Source organism: Schistocerca serialis, chromosome 6, assembly GCF_023864345.2.
Source record: "Schistocerca serialis cubense isolate TAMUIC-IGC-003099 chromosome 6, iqSchSeri2.2, whole genome shotgun sequence".
NCBI lineage: Eukaryota > Metazoa > Arthropoda > Insecta > Orthoptera > Acrididae > Schistocerca > Schistocerca serialis.
In genome coordinates this window covers 125785006-125806908 of record NC_064643.1, presented here as the reverse complement: position 1 = coordinate 125806908, position 21903 = coordinate 125785006, and the positions used below count along the sequence as shown (strand labels likewise).

Sequence of the window (21903 nt, the reverse complement as noted above, 5' to 3'; positions counted from 1 at the left end):
CTGAGTATATTGCATTCAGTAATATTTTGACAAAAGACATGAAAAGAAAAAGTAAATGAAAATTTGCGATTGGAAATTAATTTCTAGGAAGGGATACACAAAACTATGTGTGTAAAATTTAGGTCTTTTATTATTTTACAATTGATGATGCAGGGGTGAAATTTATGTGAATATAGGAGAAACTATTGGTAGCTTGCGGTATTCCATGGGCTGCTCGGATATCGAAATGAAACTAATGAGTGCTAAGTCGTGGATGCTTTAATTACGAAGCGTATTCGGAAAGTAAGATCTGATTAGGCGCGAAATGGAAACCACTGTGAAAATCTGATGGAACTTTGCACAGATATGTTGGGAAGTGTCTTTAGTGTGCCTGTCGATCGCTTCACTTCGATCTTTTCAGTTCAGAAGGCAAAGTTATCACGTAGAAATGCCTAAAACAACAGTGTCTCCTGCCAAGTATGTGGATCTGGTGAGAGATTTCGCCTGAAGCTGAGCAGCCCGCATAACATAAATGTCACGCGTTTCTTTCTTCAAGACAATTTTCAGCCGCATTCTGCAGGGGCAATGAAGATGCTCCTGCATAGTTTTCGATTGGAAATGTTTGATCACCCACAATACAGCCCTTAATAGGCTCCCTCCGTTGTTCATGTCTGCTTACATGAACCGCTGGCTACCAAAACAACATTTTGGCACAAACAACCAAAGGCAGACCAGCGTAGATAATTGGTGGAAAGCACAGGTGGCTGCTTTCTGTGACGAGGGTGCTGGAAAGTTTGTACAACGCCACGACACATGTCTAAGTCGGAGAGGCAGCTGGAAGGTGTGGCTAACTGTTGCGAATAAAAAATTCTTCATTTGCACTGCGGTTTTCATTTCGTGACCGATCGGACCTCACATTCCAAACAACCCTCGTATTTTTGCTTCTTGCAAAGCTATTTTCAGGAATCTCGTCGATGCTCTAAGAATAATCCTTTCCTGGAAATTACTTGCAATATTATTATAATGAAATCTTCCCGCTGTGCCAGCCAGTGTCTGGAACCGATGCTAGCATAAATGGCTCATATTTCTCTTGATCCGCGCCAAAAACGGTACCTTCTTCCGACTTCTGTCCCTTTCATTTCTTGCCAAGCCCAGCGTATAGCGTAAATTTAGACAAAACCGGTGATGACGAGTAATGATGGAAAAATCTCTCTATACTTTCGTCTCATAACTGGCTACTTATTATCTCTCGCGTGGGCTCGCATCGCACATAAAATTAATAACAAAAATTAAACACGCTTTAACAAGGTTCAAGTTATTACGATATTTCTAGCGTAAGTGGCTTCCTTCATTTTAATTTTGCCCTAAGTACTACGTCGTCTCTCTCTCTTCTTCCGTGTTAAAGTGATTTGACTTTAATGTATGATGTGGTCGGGATTTTCTGAAAAAATATAAAGGATATTTAATACACTGCTGGCGTTGCGCATATTCTGCACGGTCGTAGACGCCGACGATGCTGAAAGTTGCAACGGACGCAAAAATATTAGTAAAAATGAGTATAATTTTGCTTGCAGTGATTTAATTACTTCATCCAAACTCGCGGATAGCTCTAAGAGCCCGGCCGGATTGGCCGAGCGGTTCTAGGCGCTACAGTCTGGAACCGCGCGACCGCTACAGTCGTAGGTTCGAATCCTGCCACGAGCATGGATGTGTGTGATGTCCTTAGATTAGTTAGATTTAAGTAGTTCTAGGGGACTGATGATCTCAGAAGTTAAGTCCCTTAGTGTTCAAAGCCATTTAGCTCTAAGATAATCACAAGTAGCGTGAAACTACTACTGTTACTGCCCGATTAACTTGTTGCTGAAAAGACAGAGAAGATACAACAACCTATGTAGCGTAAGGATTTGTACTCACGATAAATAATTTCATTTACACCACACTGGCTTCAGTTTGGTTACGCATTTACTTGGAAGAAGTAAATTTAATTGCAAACTCAAAGATACCGAGAAGCAAGCTTAACCTTGTAGTCCACTGCGGTTAAATTTACTTATGCAGTGCCGCAAAAATTCTGATAAAATGAACTTTGCAAATATTATTATTTGAAAACTACTATCAATATTAAAAGTATTTATTATGATAATCTTTAGGTGAAGCCCAATGTTTAATATTTTAATTAAATTCTACGTAATGGCCGTCTGTGCACCATTGTGACGGAAGGAACTTAGAAGGGCAGTCCTCTACAAAACATATTTTAAATAATTATTTCCACTTAAATATTTGCACAGAGAGGGAGAGGTTGAATAACAACAAGAGAAGTTCACTTTTTACCATGTATTCTAACGCAAAATACGTTCATCAAATACTTAATGTGTTACGATAGGCCGGCCGGGGCGGCCGAGCGGTTCTAGGCGCTACAGTCTGGAACCGCGTGACCGCTACCGTCGTAGGTTCGAATCCTGCTTCGGGCATGGATGTGTGTGATGTCCTTAGGTTAGTTAGGTTTAAGTAGTTCTAAGTTCTAGGGGACTGATGACCTCAGAAATTAAGTCCCATAGTGGTCAGAGCCATTTGAACCATTTTTGTTACGATAGCTAAGCAGCTTAATTCTTCAACAGCAGAGACAAAAGTAGTATTAGACCTTTGACTCAAGTCTTTCTACCAACAATGAGATACGATTTCCATGGTTTCAAATAATGTCTTTACATTGTATAGTTATTCTTTGATACTAAAATACACATTTTATTGGAATGTTTAACAGAAAAAATATCGTATTAACTAGTTGTAGGTTTTATAGTTATCTGTCGTATTAGCTATGGTTTTCATCGGGCTCCGAGCAGCGCGAGCTGTGTGACGTTCACAAAGGGGCGGTGTTTTTACATCGCACCCGTGTGAACGTATTGCGAGATTGTCGTGTCGTCAGGTTGACAGGGCGTAATAGGAATCAGGAGAGCCTCCCTGGACTAGCTGGGGATAGAAATGGATAGCGTAGGGAACGATGAAGACCCAGGGCCTCAGACGCGGGGGCCCGACCGAGAGCAGGCCGGCCCCCCGCGAGCTGTACGTCCGCGGCCTTCCAAGCAAAGAATTAGTAATAGGGCTGAGGCAGATCACGCGGGTAGGTCTGAGCCAAATACCTTCAACACACAAGAAACAGACGTTGAACACGCACTCAGACAACAAATTCAAAAGTTACAACAAGCACAACAAGACAGCAACATGGCGACTCTCCGTAAAAACCAACCAACCAATCACGACGCACCACGACAGGACGCAGAGAAAAACTCGACAAATGAAGACACAAATCATACATACGACGAAGACAACTATTCACAATATTACCACTCTTCAGATTCTGAGATATCTGAGACAGAAGAGATGGAACAAGACGATGGGGAAGGGGAATTCCAAACCCCTTCCCCACGGAAAACAGCAAAGAGAAAGAACACTGAAGATGACACTGCACCGCACAAACAATTCTCCATTCAGACAGAAAACCGATTTGAACCTCTCTCACCTCCACCTCAACGAAGCAATAGTACTACTAGTCCAGCAACTGCAACCCATCCAACTCCATCATCATCAAATGCCCCGCAAGCCATCCCCAGGAAACCAAGGATCCCGCCCATCACTATCCAATATAAGGGACACTACCTAACGCTAAATGCAGCATTAAAAAAGCACATGGAAGGACCAATACAGGCCATCTATAAAGGAGACACCATCAAATACCATTTTGACTCAATGAAAGACCAACGGACAGCACTCGACTTCTTTCATCACCACAACATTTCCAACTTCACTCATCAACCACAAAATGAAAGACATTTAAAAGTTGTGATTACAGGTTTACCCGAAACAGTCACAGAAGCAGAAGTAGACAAAGACCTACGAGACCTCAACTTCAACCCGAGAAACGTTCACCAGTAGAAGAAAAGAGACAATAATACGAAGCAATTAAGACCCATGGATGTCTTGTGCGTAACACTTGACAGGAAACCTGAAAACTACGGCATCTACCACGTCCGCTACATACTTCACACGAAGGTAACAGTTGAATCTTATCAAAACAAAGACGGTCCACCACAATGTAAAAGTGCCAGGTTTTCTTTCACAGCGCAAACTATTGTTCAATGCCCACTCGCTGTGTCCGCTGCGGTGGCGCCCATAGAGCAAGAGATTGTAGCCTCCCAGTAAATGCTACATCACACTGCGTAAACTGTAAGCAAGATGGCCACCCCGCGTCCTTTCGCGGCTGCGAAGAATTTCAGAAAGCAATACGTATCTACCAAGCACAACGACCAAGAACCACCACTCCAGCAGTAGCAACAATTCAACCAGCCATAAAGAACACACCAATGCCAACTCCAGCCGAAGCCAGCCGCAGAGGACGTAAAACATGGGCAAATCTCCAGACAAACCAGGAATCACCCTCAACTACCCAGACACATCAGGCACCAAATTCGACCTCAAACCAATCAACCGGACCTGCTTCCTTCCTCGACTTCCTAAACCATATGAAAAACTTCTGGAAAAACACACAGTGGACCAACATCATTTCAATCATCACCACCACATTTCAGCAATTCATGACAGCACCAGACATACTATCAAAAGTAATGGCAATTGTCGGTGGAATTATGAAGTTCTTTGTCACCGATAATGGAAATTAGACCTACCAGGAAACAAAACCTTCGTTTTTGTAACTTTAACGCATCAGGACTACACAACAAAAAAGACCTATTAAATGAATTCATAGAAGAAAACAAGATCGACATACTATTTGCCACTGAAACTCATTTACGTCCATCACAATCCTTTAAACTTAGAAATATGGTATGCCACCGAACAGACCGAACTAACCGACAGGGAGGCGAAACGGCCATCTTCATTCGCTCACATATACGTCACAATCCGGAAATTACGTCACAAATGACATCTTTAAAAGCCACAATAGTTAAAATAGAAACAGCACAGGGAAAAATAACCCTGGTGGCTGCATACCTCAGCCCCAGAGCAACATTCGAACAAAACGACCTACTACAAATATTCGATAACAACAACAAAATCTTACTGGCCGGCGACTTAAATGCAAAAAACACCACCTGGAATGCCCGACGTAACAATGCACGCGGAAACACACTATATAACCTACAAGGACGACTGAACGCTGTAATTTCCGCTCCTGAAGATATTACCCACATCCCATTCAATCATCGCCACCAACCCGACGTCCTTGACATCTGCATAACCAAGAACCTCGATCCTGACTTACATCTCCGAACCTTTCAAGATCTCACCTCCGACCATCTACCTGTAATCGGCCACATCGGTAACGCAATAGAACCGCCTCACCCACGACACAAAACCATTATAAATTGGGACCAATACCAGAGATGGCTAAATAATAACATTCGTCCCACGCTAGACCTAACTACTACACAAAAAATAGAAGAGGCCATCGGCTCGCTAACAGACAAAATTAAAACAGCATATAAGAAAGCATCTACAACTACAATATTTCCTGAATCAAACGTTCATTCTCTGCCACCACTTATACAAGATCTCAAATACCTTTAAAACGCAGCTAGACGCCGATGGCTCCACACACGAAATCCGGAAGATAGAAGACAACTAAACAGACTCAAAAAGCAAATCCATCACCGTGTACAAGAGTGGAGAGCCGAAGTCTGGGAAGACCGTATGAGCACCCTACAACTCCGAAATAAAGACGATTGGAAACCGATCAAAAACCTGCGACGCACGAAAACACACAAACCGGCATTACTGCACAATAACAACCTCATCTTCGACGCCTTCAGCCAGGCAGAACTTTTTGCAGCCACCTATCAACAACAAAATACAATAGAACCCCAAGGAAACCAACAACCTGACATACTACAATATCAACAACATGTGACAACTACAGCCCAGAATATACACTCCTGGAAATTGAAATAAGAACACCGTGAATTCATTGTCCCAGGAAGGGGAAACTTTATTGACACATTCCTGGGGTCAGATACATCACATCCTGTGGAACGGCTTGCCATGCCAATTCCACCTGGCGCCTCAGTTGGACCAGCATTCGTGCTGGACGTGCAGACCGCGTGAGACGACGCTTCATCCAGTCCCAAACATGCTCAATGGGGGACAGATCCGGAGATCTTGCTGGCCAGGGTAGTTGACTTACACCTTCTAGAGCACGTTGGGTGGCACGGGATACATGCGGACGTGCATTGTCCTGTTGGAACAACAAGTTCCCTTGCCGGTCTAGGAATGGTAGAACGATGGGTTCAATGACGGTTTGGATGTACCGTGTACTATTCAGTGTCCCCTCGACGATCACCAGTGGTGTACGGCCAGTGTAGGAGATCGCTCCCCACACCATGATGCCGGGTGTTGGCCCTGTGTGCCTCGGTCGTATGCAGTCCTGATTGTGGCGCTCACCTGCACGGCGCCAAACACGCATACGACCATCATTGGCACCAAGGCAGAAGCGACTCTCATCGCTGAAGACGACACGTCTCCATTCGTCCCTCCATTCACGCCTGTCGCGACACCAGTGGAGGCGAGCTGCACGATGTTGGGGCGTGAGCGGAAGACGGCCTAACGGTGTGCGGGACCGTAGCCCAGCTTCATGGAGACGGTTGCGAATGGTCCTCGCCGATACCCCAGGAGCAACAGTGTCCCTAATTTGCTGGGAAGTGGCGGTGCGGTCCCCTACGGCACTGCGTAGGATCCTACGGTCTTGGCGTGCATCCGTGCGTCGCTGCGGTCCGGTCCCAGGTCGACGGGCACGTGCACCTTCCGCCGACCACTGGCGACAACATCGATGTACTGTGGAGACCTCACGCCCCACGTGTTGAGCAATTCGGCGGTACGTCCACCCGGCCTCCCGCATGCCCACTATACGCCCTCGCTCGAAGTCCGTCAACTGCACATACGGTTCACGTCCACGCTGTCGCGGCATGCTACCAGTGTTAAAGACTGCGATGGAGCTCCGTATGCCACGGCAAACTGGCTGACACTGACGGCGGCGGTGCACAAATGCTGCGCAGCTAGCGCCATTCGACGGCCAACACCGCGGTTCCTGGTGTGTCCGCTGTGCCGTGCGTGTGATCATTGCTTGTACAGCCCTCTCGCAGTGTCCGGAGCAAGTATGGTGGGTCTGACACACCGGTGTCAATGTGTTCTTTTTTCCATTTCCAGGAGTGTACGTCAGACACCACCTCGCGATCTACCAGAATTAACCACCCCTGCTGAAATAAAAACAATTATTAACCGACTCGGCACAAACTCCGCTCCTGGACCGGACCTCATCTCCAACATTTATCTCCAGAACCTGCCTAGGAAACCTCTAGTCCTTCTCACCAGAATCATCAACGCCTGTCTAATCAACCACTACTTTCCACAAGCATGGAAGATCTCCAAAATAGTACCTATCCCAAAACCTGGAAAAGACCTGAAGCAACCACAAAATTACAGACCGATAAGCCTACTCCCAACGATGTCAAACCTCCTGGAACGCATCCTGCTCCCAAGAATTCGACAACCTTTACTTGACGGCAACATCATCCGACAAGAACAATTTGCATTCCAAGAAAAACTGTCAGCAGAACTCCAGATCCTCCGTATTACCGAACACATTACCAAAAACATGAACGTCTCTAAATATACAGCCGCAATTTTTCTAGACATCGAAAAGGCATACGACAAAGTATGGAAGGACAACCTAGTTACGAAATTGAAAGACCAGACCGACATTCCTGAATGCTACATCAAAATGATTGACAGTTTCTTACACGACCGAAGATGTTTTGTGCAGATTGATAACAAACGATCAGCTCATAAAATATTACAGGAAGGAATACCGCAGGGTTCGGTACTTTCGCCAACCCTATTCATCGTATATTCAAACAGAAACTTCGACAATAGCGCAATTTGGAGACGATACGGCACTCCTAGAAACGCACCGACGACTATCAACAACAATAAATAGACTACAACAACAAGTGGATCACACAGAAAAATGGGCCAAACTAAACAAGATCAAAATAAACCCGGAGAAGACAGTCGCCATAATATTTACACGCCGTCGACCACAAATCCACGACCAAATTGAGTTAAACGGAACGCAAATACCATGGACAACATCAGTAAAATACCTTGGCGTAACAATAGACAATAAAATGCTATTCAAGCAGCACATAGAGCAAAAACGACAACGCATATCAAGAACCATCCACACATCTACACTCTTCTGGCCAGCAAAGAAATGTTTCAAAGAACAAAATTAAACATATACAAAGCAATAGTCATACCTATGATGCTCTACGGCTGCTCGTCGTGGGGCATAAGCATTAGAACCAATAGGAAACCACTCCAAACACTTCAAAACAGATGCTTAAAGCTTATCCTTAACGCACCATGGTGGACGAGTACAAATCGCATACACGAAGAACTAAACATGCCGACAGTCGACAACCAAATCATCACCTCTACAAGAAGACTCATCGAAAAAATAGAAAGGCTCAGACCTACCAGACAGCAATTACAAGATTTAGCAACTGTAGAACCAGCCCCTTGGCAAAAAATAAGAGTTCCGCTATCCATACTACAATACAACTAAGAGATGCAAATCAATAGAAAAGGTCACATCAGAACAACGAAGCTTCAGAAAAATATATAAAAATACCAAAACTGTGGGCCTCAAGGACCAATAAACTGTGCCCAAAGGCCCTCCAACGAATACAAGGTGTCCCATTTTTCTCAAATAAATGGTGTCCCCAGTAAGAAAACCTACCCCGCACACTTGAGGGACCAACCTCCACCGGAGGTAGTACCCTTGCCGACGCACAACACACACACACACACACACACACACACACACACACAAAATGCTATGGTTTTCATCGACAGAAATACACTCAGTTGTGTACTTTCTTTACACTTCACATTTACGCGTCTAGTGTAGATTTAGTTTAATTTTTATAGGGCTTTCCAGGAGAATCATTATGTAATAAATTCCGCCAACCCTACATCTACATCTAGATGATTACTCTGCAATTCACATATAAGTGCTTGGCAGAGGGTTCATCGAACCACAATCATACTATCTCTCTACCAGTCCACTCCCGAACAGCGCGCGGGAAAACGAACACCAAATCCTTTCTGATCGAGCTCTGATTTCTCTTATTTTATTTTGATGATCATTCCTACCTATGCAGGTTGGGCTCAACAAAATATTTTCGCATTCGGAAGAGAAAGTTGGTGACTGAAATTTCGTAAATAGATCTCACCGCGGCGAAAAACGTCTTTGCATTCATGACTTCCATCCCAATTCGCGTATCATATCTGCCACACTCTCTCCCCTATTACGTGATAATACAAAACGAGCTGCCCTTTTTTGCACCCTTTCGATGTCCTCCGTCAATCCCACCTGGTAAGGACCCCACACCACGCAGCAATATTCTAACAAAGGACGGACGAGTGTAGTGTAAGCTGTCTCTTTAGTGGACTTGTTGCATCTTCTAAGTGTCCTGCCAATGAAACGCAATCTTTGGCTCGCCTTCCCCACAATATTATCTATGTGGTCCTTCCAACTAAAGTTGTTCGTAAATTTAGCATGTGCCCAGTGACTGCGAGGGAGTGGACGTAAGCGGCCACAACTGTTGCTGGTCCCAGAACGGACCAGGGCAGGGCAGAGCAGAGAACAGGCGGCTATTGAACGCCCGACAGGCGGCCAATTACGGCGCCACACCGGGACACGACGCCGTCACCCCACTGCGGTGAGAGGGGGAGGTGGGAGTGGGGGGGGGTGCCAGATTAACTCCGTGATTGTCGCGCCTGGGGACTCCACTCGCCTGTAGCCGCTGCGTCTGGTGCCGACGTCAGTCAGCCGTCAAAGCCTTTCTGAAAGGGCGCAGCTTAATTTGATTGTCGATGCGGCGGTTCGTCGAAAGCACTTACCAATGCACTCACTGGTGTCAGCATCAAACCGACTGTTAGTCTCTAATACCGGGAATCCAAGAATATTTCACAGTCATTTGCATTGGATGGTCAAAATAAAAGAGGCCCAGTGCCCTATAAACAACACACAGACAATTCATTCGTTTACTATACATACACAGTTGTTGTTGTTTTTGGTCTTCAGTCCAGAGACTGGTTTGATGCAGCTTTCCATGCTACTGTACCTGTGCAAGCTTCTTCATCTCCAAGTAACTACTGTAACCTACTTCCTTCTGAATTTGCTTAGCGTATTCATCTCTTGGTCTCCCTCTATGATATTTACCCCCTCACGCTGCCATCCAATACTAAATTGGAGAGCCCTTTATGCCTCGGAACGTGTCGTTCTTCTAGTCAAGTTGTGCCACAAATTCTTCTTCTCCCGAATTCTGTTTAGTACGTCCTATTAGTTATAGATCTACCCATCTAACCTTCAGCATTCTTCTGTAGCGCTACATTTCGAAAGCTTCTGTTCTCTTCTTGTCTAAACTGTTTATCGTTCTTGTTACACATCCATAGATGGCTACTTTCCATACAAATACTTTCAGAAAAGAATTCCTGGCACTTAAATCTACTCTCTATCTTAACAAATTTCTCTTCTTCAGAAACGCTTTCCTTGCCATTGCTAGTCTACATTTTATATCCTCTCTACTTCGACCATCATCAGTTATTTTGCTCCCCAAATAGCATATCTCATTTACTACTTTAAGCGTCTCATTTCCCAATCTAATACCCTCAGCATCACCCGATTTAATTCGACTACATTTCATTATCCTCGCTTTGCTTTCTTGATGTTCATTTTATATTCCCCTTTCAATACACTGACAGAATTACAATGTCATCGGCAAAAGTCGAAGTTTCTATTTCTTCTCCATGGTTTTTAATTCCTACTCCATATTTTTGTTTTGCTTCCTTTACTGCTTGCTCAATATACAGATTGAATAACATCGAGGATAGGCTAAAACCCTGACTCACTCCCTTCACAACCACTGCTTACTTTCATGCCCCTCGACTCTTATAACTGCCGCCTGGTTTCTGTACAAATTGTAAATAGCCTTTCGATTCCTGTATTTGACCCTGTCACCTTCAGAATTTGAAAGAGAGTATTCCAGTCAATATAGTCAAAAGATTTCTTTAAGTCTACAAATGCTAGGCCGGCCGGTGTGGCCGTGCGGTTAAAGGCGCTTCAGTCTGGAACCGCGTGACCGCTACGGTCGCAGGTTCGAATCCTGCCTCGGGCATGGATGTGTGTGATGTCCTTAGGTTAGTTAGGTTTAATTAGTTCTAAGTTCTAGGCGACTGATGACCTCAGAAGTTAAGTCGCATAGTGCTCAGAGCCATTTTACAAATGCTAGACAAGCATGTTTGCCTTTCCTTAATCTGTCTTCTAAGATAACTCGTAGTGTCAGTATTGCCTCTCGTGTTCCAACGTTTCTACGAAATCCAAACTGTTTTTTCCATTCGTCTGTAAAGAATTCGTATTGGTATTTTGCATCCGTGACTTATTAAACTGATAGCTCGGTAATTTTCACACGTGTCGGCACTTGCCTTAATCGGGATTGTAATTATTATATTCTTCTTGAAATCTGAGGGTATTTTACCTGTGTCATATATCTTGCTCACCATATGGTAGAGTTTTGCCATGGCTGGCTCTCCCAAGCCTATCGGTAGTTCTAATGGAATGTTGTCTACTCCCGCGGCCTTGTTTCGACTTAGGTCTTTCAGCGATCTGTTGAACTCTTTGCACAATAATATATCTCCTATTTCATTTTCATCTACGTCCTCTTCGATTTCCTTAATACTGCCTTCAAATACATCGTCCTTGTACAGACCCTCCATATACTCCAACCACCTTTCTGCTTTCCCTTCTTTGTTCAGAACTGGTTTTTCATCTCAGATCTAGATATTCATTCAGGTGGTTCTCTTTTCTCGTAAGGTCTCTCTAGTTTGGCTGTAGGCAGTACCCCTAGTGATATATGCCTCTACATCCTTACATTTGTCCTCTAGCCATCCCCGCTTAGTCAATTAGGACTTCCAGTCAATCTCATTTTTGAGGCGTTTGTGTTCCTTTTCGCCTGCTTAATCTACTACATTTTTATGTTTTCTCCTTTCATCAATTAAATTCAATATCTCTTGTGTTTTTTACAGAGTACTAAATTATTAGTATGAAAAACAACGTACTGAATATTAAATAGGTCAGGAGTCCACAGGAAGTACTGAAAATGTACACCATAAACTTCAGTGCACAACTCGCCCTCACGTCTCTACATGTTTCTGGAAACTTTTACCATTCCATCTGTTGTGATTTCCGCAGTCGCATTGCGAATATTTGTTTTCAGCTCTTCATTTGTATTTGGGTTGTTATGATAGACTTTATCCTTTAAATTACGCCACAAATACAAATCAAAGGTAGACATATCGGGCGATCTGGGAGGCGGAAACTGTATGTTCAGCGAAAGCTTCATGACCGTGTGACGTCGAAAACCGTGAAGTACACACCGTAGCGCCATCTTACTAGAAAGGCACCTACTCTCGTTCTTCGTCCGTTAGCTGCGCTATGAATGATTGCAATAATCCCATTACGTATACTTGAGAGTTCACGGTGTTGTTCAAGAAAATGGGGCCTACATTCCGTTTGCCTGAAACTGCACACCAAACGCCTGCTCTCAAATCATGCAGAGGCACCTCAGAGCGTTCCCTGGGATTATCTGCTGAAGAATGACGTGTGCTCTGAGAGCTGATATACCAGCTAAGGCGAAACCATGCTTCGTCTGGGTTGAAGTAAAGATTTGGGTCCAGTGTTTTCGTTGTGCGTAATCCGTCGCTTTCAGTGCTTTAATACTTTGTATGCTCGCATATATAAGGGCTTCAACATATTGTGACACGACGTTTGTTTGATGTTAAACTGAAATGAGTTGAAAACAAACATCTGGATTGATTTCCGTAGACTTCTTGCGATAGTCTCGTGAACAGATTCGGTATTTTCCGCCGAACAAACTATCTTTACACGGTCGCGTATGCCGTTAGCGACTGAATCCGTTGCTCTAAATTTAGTGACCTTTTTCTGTGCAACACTGTTCGCAGGATTGTTGTCTCCGAATATTTTATGTTGGATCTTTCATTTAACGTTTTAAATGATTTACGTGAGATAATTTTAAACAATAAACATTTTGTTCGATATAAAAAGGCTTTCTCCAGAACTGTATTCTCAACAAGCTTCAAAATGATTACTTACAACGCAGCACTGGTCACTAAATCGTCACTCGACATCAAGTGACATCACGTGATCCTGCTCGAGCGTTACCCTAGCGTTAAGAAATGACGAGACTCAAATAGCTTCAAATATCACGTTCAGTATAACATGGGGCCTCTTTACATTTACTTAGTTCCACATTGTGTAGTGTAGTACCAAGAAAATGTCGGCGAAACTCGCTAACTGAAGTCGTCGACTTGCGTCCATACAAGCAGTTGTGCAGTTTCTTTTATGTCTTAAAATATCTACTGTCTGCCATCGGGTTCCCTTAAATGGCAGGCAGCACCGCATAACAGCCACGCTATGAGGGAAACAAACCAACAGCCAAACAGGCGAAGACATCAGGTAAACACGCCGAAGATTCCAGTCGATTAGTAGGAACCTTTCCTTGCAGAGGTCGCCGCGACATATCCGGCCACGGATTCCTACGCCGGGTTTCTATTGGCTCCAGCTCACTATATAGGCCCGGCCGGCCGAAGGCCGACCAGTCTTCGTCCGCTGCTAATGGCAACCGCTATAGCAGAGTCTCCGAGAAGATATCACCGAAGCCGCTGTACTGCACCGCCGATCGAAGTACCAGCCGACCGAGAGGAACCACATCTCCGGCTAGATCTACGGACGTCTACATCTATTGTACAGCCAGCTATTGTATTGTAGAAGAAGTTACGTTCAATAAACTGTTGGAGAATACAACAAAATACATCTTTGTTGTATGACTACAGAAACTACAATGCAATAGCTGGTCACGGGGAGTACGCGTGACACCTTTGCAGACGGACCGCGCTCTCAACTTTGTGGTCAAGTCCACGGTCCCTCAGTGCGACGATCACATTTTGTCTCTGTTTTTTCTGTGAGATATTTATCGTAATTTTTGCTACCATATACGAGTAAAATGGTTCTGAGTTTGTTTTACCACATTGGCTTTTCTACTCTAGTATAGAGAACTTATAACACCAACAAGTATTTATTTAAGCTGCAAAGCTAGTGAAAAGCTGCTTTGGATTTGCCTACATTGGATCTTGTGGGGTGACTGAAATTAATTTTATCAAAAGAACAAACTATAACTTTTAGCACATGCTGGAGCTCGGAGATTAATTTATGGGACGGACGACGAAATGTTGGTGAATTACACTCCTGGAAATTGAAATAAGAACACCGTGAATTCATTGTCCCAGGAAGGGGAAACTTTATTGACACATTCCTGGGGGCAGATACATCACATGATCACACTGACAGAACCACAGGCACATAGACACAGGCAACAGAGCATGCACAATGTCGGCACTAGTACAGTGTATATCCACCTTTCGCAGCAATGCAGGCTGCTATTCTCCCATGGAGACGATCGTAGAGATGCTGGATGTAGTCCTGTGGAACGGCTTGCCATGCCATTTCCACCTGGCGCCTCAGTTGGACCAGCCTTCGTGCTGGACGTGCAGACCGCGTGAGACGACGCTTCATCCAGTCCCAAACATGCTCAATGGGGGACAGATCCGGAGATCTTGCTGGCCAGGGTAGTTGACTTACACCTTCTAGAGCACGTTGGGTGGCACGGGATACATGCGGACGTGCATTGTCCTGTTGGAACAGCAAGTTCCCTTGCCGGTCTAGGAATGGTAGAACGATGGGTTCGATGACGGTTTGGATGTACCGTGCACTATTCAGTGTCTCCTCGACGATCACCAGTGGTGTACGGCCAGTGTAGGAGATCGCTCCCCACACCATGATGCCGGGTGTTGGCCCTGTGTGCCTCGGTCGTATGCAGTCCTGATTGTGGCGCTCACCTGTACGGCGCCAAACACGCATACGACCATCATTGGCACCAAGGCAGTAGCGACTCTCATCGCTGAAGACGACACGTCTCCATACGTCCCTCCATTCACGCCTGTCGCGACACCACCGGAGACGGGCTGCACGATGTTGGGGCGTGAGCGGAAGACGGCCTAACGGTGTGCGGGACCGTAGCCCAGCTTCATGGAGACGGTTGCGAATGTTCCTCGCCGATACCCCAGGAGCAACAGTGTCCCTAATTTGCTGGGAAGTGGCGGTGCGGTCCCCTACGGCACTGCGTAGGATCCTACGGTCTTGGCGTGCATCCGTGCGTCGCTGCGGTCCGGTCCCAGGTCGACGGGCACGTGCACCTTCCGCCAACCACTGGCGACAACATCGATGTACTGTGGAGACCTCACGCCCCACGTGTTGAGCAATTCGGCGGTACGTCCACCCGGCCTCCCGCATGCCCACTATACGCCCTCGCTCAAAGTCCGTCAACTGCACATACGGTTCACGTCCACGCTGTCGCGGCATGGTACCAGTGTTAAAGACTGCGATGGAGCTCCATATGCCACGGCAAACTGGCTGACACTGACGGCGGCGGTGCACAAATGCTGCGCAGCTAGCGCCATTCGACGGCCAACACCGCGGTTCCTGGTGTGTCCGCTGTGCCGTGCGTGTGATCATTGCTTGTACAGCCCTCTCGCAGTGTCGGGAGCAAGTATGGTGGGTCTGACACACCGGTGTCAATGTGTTCTTTTTTCCATTTCCAGGAGTGTATTTTAGGCAAGACAGTTTTAAGAGAAAAGTTTGATTTATTACTTTTGAACTGTAAATAGCAGTTCTGCGCCAGTCAGCCACGATTTAATGATTACTACACACGACGCATAGGCTCGACGTTTATCACAGCCATCATCCGTGTTCTACGTAGGCTGTTATCTTTTCCTTCTCACGGTGTAGAGAACCGAACCTGCAAACCTAAAGCTGAAATTAATATTATTAGACAATAAAGAATTTTGGTACTCAGTAAAGAACATACAACTTAAATAAACATTCTTTACCGTCGCATTTGTTATGTAGTGTTCGACAGAACTGGAGGAGATAAAGTATTATAAGTATAAAATCCAACCAAAACCATGACAATACTGCAGTAGCTAATTTATGGTAAACTAAATATTAATTACGAAAATTTTCTCTCAGGTACATCATCTGCTGTGAATATAAAATAAAAATCATAGGTGGTCCACTTGCAGAAATGTAATTACAATACGTTTCAATCAATTTCAGATCCAGAAAATTTATCTCATTCTAGTCAGCAGCCGAATGTATTGCAGTTTCCCTTTGCAAATGTTGTTTTCACATAATCAACGTGTTTCGGTCTCACACACAAAGACTAAAAAAACTATAACTGACCCAATGAGTTAACGGCCGCGTGAGGGTCAGTTTCGTCGGTAACAGTTATTGCTAGCGGGGTCATTAGAGACGGAGCACAAGCGCGGATTACGGAAGGATGGAGGAAGTAATATCTGTTGTATTTTGTGAACGATCGAGGACGTCGAAACGAGGTCTCCGAGAAATGACATGACGCACAGAGAGACGCAGTTTTCTACCATGTTTAATATTCTCAACTCTTGTAACAACCGAGATATTTAAGCAAGTATTTTTAATGGAACTATGTACTTCTTTAATGGCTTTCTAAAGGTACTGAAAACACGAGGATAGTCATATAACGCTTGCTAATATTGCCATTGGAGTATTTACTAAGGTATTCGAGGACCGTTATCTAACTGCAAGGCAAGGCGAACAGAATCGGTTGTTGGCGCGTAAGTACCCGCAAGTGTGGCTGTCACGACAGGCGTCGCAGGTGCATCGAGCCTTTCCACTGTTTACTTGCTTCCTTAAAAGGTATACACTTAAAACATGAGTATCTAAATAAATCTGAAATAGTTTTTTAAGGTACAGGTGCATTTTATAATAATCGTATAAAATAGGATCAAGAGAAAAAACGTTTTACCTTACTAGCATTGGCGTGTCTTTTTGTTACATGTAAAATCGGATTCTGGAGCGGAAACCCCATTTACCGCAATTTAGAACTGATTTTGGCCGCCTCGATTTCTTAACTTAACCACCATTTTTTTTAAATATTTGTGAAAAATTTCGTCGCCAACTTTTATATGCGTTATACCACTGTACTCCTCGTTTCAAAATCTTCTGCATACCGTAAACAAATAAATCGTTCTATTAAAACAAAGACATGCATTATCTGATCAGAAGTACCCTCACACCTATTTGTGGAAACATTTACGAGAGCGTGACCTCTTCTGCAATAGTTGCCCATCCTTCCTCAAAAGAAAGTAATTTTCGACGCTTGGAGCTGGAGACAATTCGACGGTCTGAATCATCTCAGAGTCCACTGCTGGGTTCAGGTCGTGACTCTGGGCAGACCGGTCCATTTCAGGTGTCTTACTGCCCACAAACCATTGCCTGACATGCTGCGTTAGGACAGGGTGCGCTGTCAATCTAATACCAAGAATCGTCGTGTTCGAACACTTCCTCTATTGTACGCAGTACACTGCGTTGTAGAATGTGTCGATATACTTCCCCATTAAGCGTCGTCTCAAGAGCAATAATGGGGCCACACAAAAAACACGAAAAACTCACGATTCCGAAAAACCACCTCCCTGTACTTCACTGTCGTCAGTACAAATGATGGCAGCTGACGTTCCCTAGACATTCAGCAAACCCAAGCCTTGCCATCCGATTGCCCCCGGATGTAGCGTGATTCGTCATTGCAAATCACTTGGCTGCTGTCACCCGCGGTCCAGTGACATCGCTCTCTACAGCTCCTCAGGCGTCACTTGGCTTTGGTTGAAGAAATGCTCCATCCTTGTATCCCACTCTTTTTAATGACTTATGCGCAATCATTGTGCTAGCTGGAGTGCTGGTATCACTTTGCAAGCCTCGAGTGATCCTTCCAACGACTTCAAATGGTTTTTCACAACCACTGTCCACAATGCTTTTCGGGCACTGTCTGCTTCGTCTCGGTTTAGCTGTAATTTTTCCTTCTCGTTTCCACCTCACAATCACATCACCAACAGTCGACTTGGACAGCTTTAGAAACGTTCCAATGCCCCTCATGGACCTGGTACTCAGTCACATCCAACGGCCAGTCCAAGTTCGAAGTTGCAGAGCTCTCCTGACCGCTCCATTCTGGCGTTACTTCTTCCCTATTGACAATACAATACTCCTTGCCTGATTTTTACTGGCGAATCCGGCTCCCGCGACGTCTAGTGGTCAGCTACTCGTTGCACAGGGGTATAAGGATACTTTTGATCAGGTACTCCTGTTCTTCGTTCAGTATCTCAGCTTATCCAAGAGTTGAGAGTATCAACCACGAAACAAAATTTCGTGCCACTCTGCGTACTAATATTTGCTGAAAAACCGCGCTTGGATACCTGGCACCGTTAACGGCATTAAACAGGAATTACACCATCCTCAAAGCACTCTGAATATTCCCGTTGTGGAGAATTGAAATAACAATAAAGGAAAACAGTATTACTACTTAGTCAGATTCTGATGGAGGAGACAGTTTGAGTTTTAACTGAAATATGGGGTGGGATTGTACATTCGTAGCATTTTGTATTTTTTATTTAATATACGTATTACATACGTTCCACACTTCAAGGTGAGTATTGTAGCAATCTGCAGGTGAACAACACAAAGGTCAGAACTGTAAGGAAGTGCACCACTGTCCCATCACACATGTCAGCCACTTCTGCTGAGTCCATTTCCGTGAAAACTAACTCTGTCATTCCGACACGCTGCTACGACTGTTTCTGCGGCTAGCAGGCTCCTCGGCCAGTTCCCGCGCCCCACGAGCGCTGCTGACGCGGCCGGGCGGCGCGCCGTGTTGCAGGACCTGGTGTACCCGACGGTGGGCGACGGCCACAACTGGCGCAGCATCGTGCTGTCGCTGGTCGTGATCGGGCTCGTGATCGCGGGCATCGTGACGGCCATCTACCTGCTGGGCTACGTGGACGAGCTGCTCTACTGGAGCGGCCAGCGCATGAAGCTGGAGGAGTTCCTGGAGGGCGACCTGACTCCAGAGCGGCTGCCGCCCGCCTGGGTGACGCGCACGCAGTTCGTCTACCAGGCGGACGACGGCAGCCTCGCCGTGCTAGACACCTCCAACGACTCCATCTCGCTGCTCGTCACCAACCACACGCTGGTGAGCGCCGCGCCGCACCGCCTCTCTCTCTTGCTCTAGCCCGAGTACACTAGTGACCAAAGGGTTTGAGTACTAAGTAAAACCTAATCACATGTCACATGGCATATAACAGCGTACTAAACGCGAGTTACAAGGTCATTTGTAACACAGCACTACAAAACGAAGCATTTGAAGCCGTACATTGACAATTACACTGAGCTGGCAAAAGTCGTGGGATGGCGATATGCACACATACAGATGGTGGTAGTATCGGGTACACTAGGTGTAAGAGGGCAGTGCATTGGTGGAGTTCTCACTTGTGCTCAAGTTTCTGATGTGAAAAGATTTCCCAGGTGATTACGGCCGGGCGATGGGAATTAACAGACTTTCAGCGCGAAATGATTGTTGGAGCCAGACGCGTGGGACATTCCATTTCAGAAATCTTTGCGGAATTCAGTTCAAATGTGTGTGGATTCTTAAGGGACCAGACTGCTGAGGTCACCTGTCACTAGTCTTACACACTACTGAAACTAATTTATGCTAAGAACAACACACACACACACACATGACCGAGAGAGGACTCGAACCTCGGGTGGGAGGGGCCGCGCAATCAGTGACATTGGGCATCTAACAGCGCTGCCACTCCTCGCGGCGGGAATTCAGTATTCCGAGATCCATTGTGTTATTAGTGTGCCGAGAACACCCAATTTTGGGCATTACCCCTCACCACGGACGCCGCAGTGCTCGACGACCTTCACCCAACGGACGAAAGCAGCGGCGTTTGCGTAGAGTTGCCAGTGCTAAGAAACAAGCAGCACTACGTGAAATAACAGCAGAAGCCAATAAGGGACGTACGACACACGAATCCATTAGCACACGATAGGGAATTTGCAGTTAATGGGCTGTTGGCAGCAGACGACCGACGCGAGTGCCTTTGCTAACAGCAAGATGCCGCCTTCAGTGCCTCTCCTGGGTTTGTAACGATATCGGTTGTACCCTAGATAACTGGGAAACCGTGGTCTGGTCAGATATAACTCCCGGTTTCAATTTATAAAAGCTGTTAGTAAGGTTCCAGTGTGGCTTAGGTCCCACGAAGCCATGGACTCATGTCGTCAACAAGGCACTGTGCAACCTGGTGATGGCTCCACAATGGTGTAAGCTCTGTTTACATGGAATGTTCAAAAATGTTCAAATGTGTGTGAAATCTTATGAGACTTACCTGCTAAGGTCATCAGTCCCTAAGCTTACACTCTACTTAACCGAAACTATCCTAAGGACAAACACACACACCCATGCTCGAGGGAGGACTCGAACCTCCGATGGGACCAGCCGCACAGTCCATGACTGCAGCGACACAGACCGCTCGGCTAATCCCGCGCGGCTACATGGAATGAACTGAGTCCCCAAACAACGATGGAATTTTTATGAATGACAATGCACCATGTTACAGGACCACAGTTGTTCGCGATTGGTTTGAAGTACATTCTGGACAGTTCGAGCGAATGATTTGGCCACCCAGATCGCCCGACACGAATCCCATCTAGCATTAATGAGACGTAATCGAGAGTTCGGTTCGTGCACAAAATCTGCACTGGCAATACTGTCTCGATTATGGACGGCTGTAGAGACAGCATGGCTCAGTACCTCAATATTTCTGTCAGGGACTTCCAACGACTTGTTAAATCCATGAGGAGTCGGGCTGCTGCACTTCGCCGGGCAAAAGGAGGCCCGAAATGATATTAGGAGGTATCCCACGACTTACATAAGAGTTTTATACATCATAACGGGAGGATGAATATGACACCTAACTTAATTCGGCAGTAATGAGGAGATTTGCCTATAAGTATATAATGCAAAAGGGATGTTCCTGTCTATAAATGAGAAAGCGTTTCATGATAAGCCATCATTACAGCCACTTAGGACTGTCCTACATATTCACACACACAAGTACAGTGTGACTGTATATGTGAATTGGACTCCTTGTCGATACATCGTATCTATTCACATTCACGTGTACAATAGCACTGTACTCGTACACATGAACGTGTTGAGACAAAGTGAATAATAATAATGATATCAATACGGAACGTTACACTAACGTAACTAATAATCTTCAGTCTTAATAGCACAGTTTTATTTAATTCAGATCTCCAAATGACTCGTTTCGACAGCTCCATCGTCTGACCTATGATAAAACAAACTGAACAGTAAATCAGGAGCAGATACATTCCATCTGAGCTACACATTGATTGTCCTGACCCGTTGAACATAACAAAGAGAGAGAGAGATAAAAACATACTATAAAAATAAACAATAAATTCTAGCATAAGTAGGTATACAGTATCTTGCCAGACTTTTGTTTCCCTGTATAAACGTAACTCGCAACCTGACTACTCTACACAGCCCATCTTCGAAGAATTATCTCTATATATAAAAATCCAGTGTCCTGACTGAGTGACTCAGCATCGCCCAGACCAAACTGCTAACGACAGAAACTTGAAATTTGGAGAAGGTGTGGATCTTAAATTTCAGGCGTCGTTTCAGAAAGGATTTTTCGAAATTCCAACCCTAAGGGGGTGAGAGAGTGGATCAATACTGTTTTCTAAAAAAAATGTCGCTATTAAAGCAATTTCGAAGCTAGATGTACGAAAATTGGTTTTCGCTTTCTTGGCCGGAAATAAATACT

General features: G+C 45.2%; 1 protein-coding gene across 3 annotated transcripts in view; it reads left to right on the top strand.

Moving 5' to 3' along the window:
* Nucleotides 1–21903, top strand: part of LOC126483960 (inactive dipeptidyl peptidase 10) — a 1424293-nt gene that overhangs the window by 1033138 nt on the left and 369252 nt on the right. For all 3 annotated transcript variants that reach the window (XM_050107257.1, XM_050107256.1, XM_050107255.1), the window contains exon 5: nucleotides 18927–19238. In XM_050107257.1, coding sequence (XP_049963214.1) covers nucleotides 18927–19238 — 312 coding nt within the window. The remainder of the gene's footprint in view (nucleotides 1–18926; nucleotides 19239–21903) is intronic.